Genomic DNA, 5,382 nt, shown 5'->3' with positions numbered 1-5,382 from the left:
ATCTCCACCTATATATACACTGTATTCCAATCAATTTTCCCCTCTCTATTACATTCCCTGCCTCCTCTCACCTCAAAATAGCATCACCAAGAGATTTCCTTTCATTTTTACAGTTGCAAAAACCCTGTTTTGACAGTACTGAACCACATTTATCCTCCCTGCCAGCATGACCCCTACCTCATAGTCCACACCTACCTAAGAACCTATTTCTCTCCCTATCCACTAATTGAAATTCTTGAACTTAAAGCACAAGGAACATACAAAGGAATTTATTCTAATAGTCTGTCTTTTATTTTTTCAGTCCTGGAGCTTGAATTCAGGGCCTGGGCACTGTCCCTGAGCTAATCTGTGCTCAAGGCTAGTACTCTACCACTTGAGCCACAGCACCCCTTTCGGCTTTTTCTGTGTATATGGTACTGAGGAATCAAACCCAGGGCTTCATACATGCTAGGCAGGCACTCTACCACTAAGCCGTATTCCCAGCCACCCTATTCTGTCTTTTGATGTACAAAAGACATTATCATTTTAAAATAAGCTCACCGGCTTACGCTTATAAGCAAATTAAAGCAAATTAAAATAATAGAGATGCAAATATCCTCTGATCATTTCAAAAGCTTACAACCATTGATAATATAAACTCCATGTTGTACCTCATAAATAAACTATAATTACGAATAGAAAGAAGTGAGAATGGAGAGAAAGAAGAGACAGAACATAAGAAGAAAGAAACAAACATAGAAGATAGAAAAGGGAGGGAAGGAAGGAGAGAAAGAAGGAAAGATGGAAAGAAGGAAGAAAAGAATGGAGGGAAGACAATTGCTTCTCAGGATTACACAGGTGCCAAGAAATATATTCAGCATCTGAAGTATGAGCTCTGGAAAAAAAATCTGTGAGTTCTGTCTCCTAAGTAAGACTTGACTCAAGTTATTCAAGCTGAGTCTTTAAAGATCTTTCTGATGGACACTGATTTTTATTCAAGATCACATTATATTTTTTCAAAATATGACAAACTGATCTATATATACATTAAAAAGAATGTTTAGTTAGCTTATGAGAAGACAAAAAACCAGTAAGGGTTGTAATCAAATTGAGATAATGGCTTTTTATTCATCATCTGAACAAGATTTAAAAATACTGAAAAAAATATTCGTTGGTAAATAAAAGAATGTAATGTTTATGAGAGGCAATAAAAATATTGTAAGTACCAAAATTGTAACTGCTCACAAACATGTTTTTTGGTGCTATTAGGGTTTGTACTCCAGGGGACTGCACTTGCCAGGCAGGTCTTCCTGCATTTGAGCCATACCTCCAGGCCTTTTTGTGTGGATCATTTTATATATTTATTTTTTGGTACCAGTACTGGGGCTTGAACTCAGAGCCTTGTGCTCCTACTTGGCTTATATCTCCCAATTCCAATTCTGTTGTTTTTTCTGTTTAATTGGAGGAACTCTTCTCTGAGATTTTGTTTTCCTTGGGCTGGCTTGGAACTACAATTCTCAACTCTTAGCTTCCTGAATAGCCAGAATTATAGACATGAGCCACTAGCATTTGGCTAGGTTGCTCATTATTTTTTCAGGTGCAATTTCACTTTTAGGCCCAGACAGGCCTAGACTACGATCCTCCTATTTGTGCTTCCCTGATTTGCTGGGAAATCATGCACCACCATACCTAGACATTGATCAAGATGGAGTCTGACAACCTTCATTTACCCAAACTGACCTCAAATCAAGATTTGTCAATACGTACCTCCAGATAATTAGAGTTATGTTTCTGCCAGAATGTACAAAATTTTAGCAAAGTAATCCTATCTATAAATTTACTTCATGAAGACACTAATACATTTGAAACATATTTGTAAGACTTTATTCCCACAAATTATTTGTACGATTATAAAAATGTAAACAAATTAGATAGCCGTTAACTGGACACTGATAAATGAATGTTGGTAATGTACAATGTGCACAGAATGAAATAAGTAGATGTAAAAATAAATGGTAATGCTCCTTGCAAAGTGATTATGAGTAATCTAAAAGATGTCCATCTGTACGGTCAGATAAGTTGATGTTAGGTGAAATGAACCCCAAGATAAGGATTCAAATGTTTTTTTCTTTCTTGCAATTGTTTCTAACATATTTATAAGATGATTTCTTTGTTGCTTTGTATGTCCCTTCCCCATGGTATAACCCTGGTTTTCACTGTAGTTGATGTTGGTATAATTTGTGGAGGGGAAGGGAAAAAACAAATTGTTTAAATAGGGATACAGGTGGACCCATTGTATCATGAGATGTTCAAGACGTTATGTCGAAACATGAACTTTACAACTTTGGGGGGGGGAGTAGGGAGAAGTGTGGGTGGGGAGATGGGAAGGGATGGTAAGGGGAAACAAATGGGGAAGCAACAATGCTTGATAAGAAATGTACTCATTATCTTGTCCATTACCTTGTAACCCCTCTGTATGGTATTTTCACAATAAAAAATGTACTCATTACCTTGTCCATTACCTTGTAACCTCTCTGTATGGTATTTTCACAATAAAAAATTGAATTATATGAATGTATAATCTTATCAACATTTTATTAAAACTCTGTATGCAAGCACCTGTGCTCATACCTATAATCCTAGCTACTCAGGAAGCTGAGATCTGAGGATCACAGTTCAAAGATTACCCTGGCAAAGAAGTCCATGGAATTCTTATCTCTAATTAACCACCAAAGAGCTGGAAATAGAGCTGTCGCTCAATGGTAGAGCTTTTAGCCTTGAGCATAAAAATCTCATGGACATTGAGTTCAAGCCCTACTACTGGCATACAAAATAAATCTGGATAACAAAGTTAATCAAGCTATATTTTCATTAGAGTCAGTGCTTTTGCCAGATTTAAATATAGGCGCGATCATTTGTAAGAAGTCTGAAGACCCACCATGCAATCTTGGAGAAGAAATAGAAGTGAAGTGCTAGTTTCTCATTTTATCCTAAGCTGTTTGCTGGTTCCCAACATTTTTCTAGCTGCCAAATGCCTCCCAGGGAATAACCACTCTCTAGTTTCTCTGGATATCTATGGGATGTCCTTCCTTGGATTTACCTGCTTGGTAATTTTAAGTCAATGCTCCTTGTGGGGTTCTGCTGACTATGATCTGGGTAGCATTTACAGGCAACTGTAGAGTCCCAAGTCAGGATCTATAGAAACATTATCCATGGAAACTTGGAGGTAGTCATAGAAGTGACCTAGCATACATTCATCTCTTTAAGATCTTAATTTCCTTCCCTGAAAATTCAATTGCAAACTATTTATAATACTTTAAATGTCTTAAAAGGAATGTGACTTCAAAATAGGATGCTTGTTTCTTTGACAGTTTCTGCATATGAGTGGGAAAACTTCAGAATTCTGCACAATTAGCATGATTTCTCACTTTAAGGACTTCTAATTTGGGCCTTAGGGAAGTTGGGTGGATGACTCATCAAATTCTACATGGGAAAATTCCTTTGAGAGAGCTGGAGTTCAGGGATCAGTTCACCTGCTACAGAATTCAGAGACCAATAACTCTTTATTTATTACAAAGATCTTGGTAGATTTCTATCAATAAATTTCTTTGGATACCTTCTAACTCAGCTTGCATTTTCCTTATGAGGAATGCTGTGCTTTCAAAAGCAATTTTTTTGCCTTCTTGTTCTAGGTCTGCAAGTTAATACATTTACGTATGTATGTCACACAACATGCTTCAAAAAAACCCATTCGTTCTATGTAGTTTTTGATCATGCATAATCCATGCTTCTTTATATTTTCACTGTAGTTAATTACTAGATGATCAGAAAACCTATTAGATGCCATATTTTATGCCATCATCATTTACGTAACCTGTAAGTTAAGACCACTTGTAGTTAGAGAAAACAAAGGAACAAACAAAATCTTTTTTTTTTTGTTTACTCTGACCATTAACTAAACTCTAGATCTCTTCTCTGATAGCATTCGGGCAATGCCACGACGAATCTCCTTAGTTTTAATGCTATAGACAATGGGGTTAATGACAGGTGGAAAGAAGAGGTAAGCATTGGCCATCATAACTTGTAGCAGAGGAGACACATGACGTCCAAAACGATGCACCATAGACAAACCAATCATAGGCACGTAATAAGCAAGCACAGCACAGACATGCGACCCGCATGTGTTGAGTGCCTTCTTCCGCCCTTCTCCGTTGGCAATTCCCAGTACAGTGTGGAGTATGAGCCCATAGGAGACCACGATGAGCAATGAATCCAATCCAAAAGTGGATATCACAATGAAAAGCCCATAGATGTTGTTGATAGAAATATCCCCACAAGGTAGATGAATAAGGTTGGGATGGAGACAATAGGAGTGAGAGAGGGCATTATGGCCACAGAAGGGAAGTCTCCGCAAGAGCAGGGGCAAAGGGGCCATGAGCACGATGCTTTTCAGCCCGATGATAGCTCCTGTACAAAAGATGCGAGGCAGTGTCAGGATAGTTGTGTAGCGCAGAGGGCTGTGGATGGCCACAAAGCGGTCCACAGACATGGCCAGCAACACAGCTGATTCCATGATGGAGAAAGAGTGGATGGAGAACATCTGGAGAAGGCATGCCTCAAAATGAATCTCAGAATTCCCAAAAAGGAACAGGCCTAGCACAGTGGGCAGGGTAGATACTGAGACACCGACCTCAGCCACTGCCAGCATGGCAAGAAAGAGATACATGGGCTGATGCAGCACTGCGTCTTTCCTGATGACGTGGAGAATGGTGCCATTGCCAAGGAAGATGATCAGGTACATCAGGCAGAAGGGGATGGATATCCAGATGTGCTCTGTCTCCAGCCCTGGGATGCCAACCAAAATGAATGATGCAGGTAAGAAGCTTAACGAGCTATTGGAGTTCTTCATGTTGAAACCTCATGCCAGGGGATCAGTGTCCACTTTAAAAATTAGAAACAAACCAGTTTGATGACACTATCATGGAGAAAGACCACAGGGCATGAAGGAAAGGGAAGAAGAAAGCAAACTCAGATTTGTGGGACCAACAACTTCATTTCTGGAAGCTGATAGATAACTTCCCATTGTAAAGTGGTTATGATCTCCATCATAAAGAAGTTCTAGGCTGATTGACCAGTATGCATCATAGTGCACCTTGGGTCAGGTAAAGGAGACACGGGTTCCTGGTATGGGCGTTGAGATTCCTGTCTTAGAAAGTCACTGGGAAGATAAAACATATATAGCATAAGACATGGACTAATGTTGGGGGCAGGTGAACATAAATTACTGATAAATGTTTAGCATGGTACATAAAAATAGCTTAAAAGAACTTCCTTATGATGGAGATCATAACCACTTTATAAATGATAAACAGGTTTGTGAATAATTGAGGACCAAGACAAAGC

At 38.8% G+C, this 5,382-nt stretch overlaps 1 protein-coding gene across 1 annotated transcript; it reads right to left on the bottom strand.

Moving 5' to 3' along the window:
• Positions 1-3,934: 3,934 nt before the first annotated feature.
• On the bottom strand, positions 3,935-4,888 carry LOC138836231 (olfactory receptor 51J1-like). The gene has a single exon (XM_070034723.1). It carries the CDS (start codon positions 4,886-4,888, stop codon positions 3,935-3,937), a length of 954 nt encoding a protein of 317 aa, XP_069890824.1.
• Positions 4,889-5,382: the final 494 nt, after the last annotated feature.

This window comes from Dipodomys merriami, unplaced genomic scaffold (assembly GCF_024711535.1).
Source record: "Dipodomys merriami isolate MVZ:Mamm:240054 unplaced genomic scaffold, mDipMer1.0.p SCAF_25, whole genome shotgun sequence".
Taxonomy (NCBI): domain Eukaryota; kingdom Metazoa; phylum Chordata; class Mammalia; order Rodentia; family Heteromyidae; genus Dipodomys; species Dipodomys merriami.
The sequence above is the reverse complement of the archived record's forward strand: the minus strand, read 5'-3'. Positions and strand labels throughout refer to the sequence as shown.

Bases quoted from the DNA above. Each gene is read 5' to 3' on its own strand.
- LOC138836231 (XM_070034723.1), bottom strand. From the start codon at position 4,888: ATGAAGAACTCCAATAGCTCGTTAAGCTTCTTACCTGCATCATTCATT.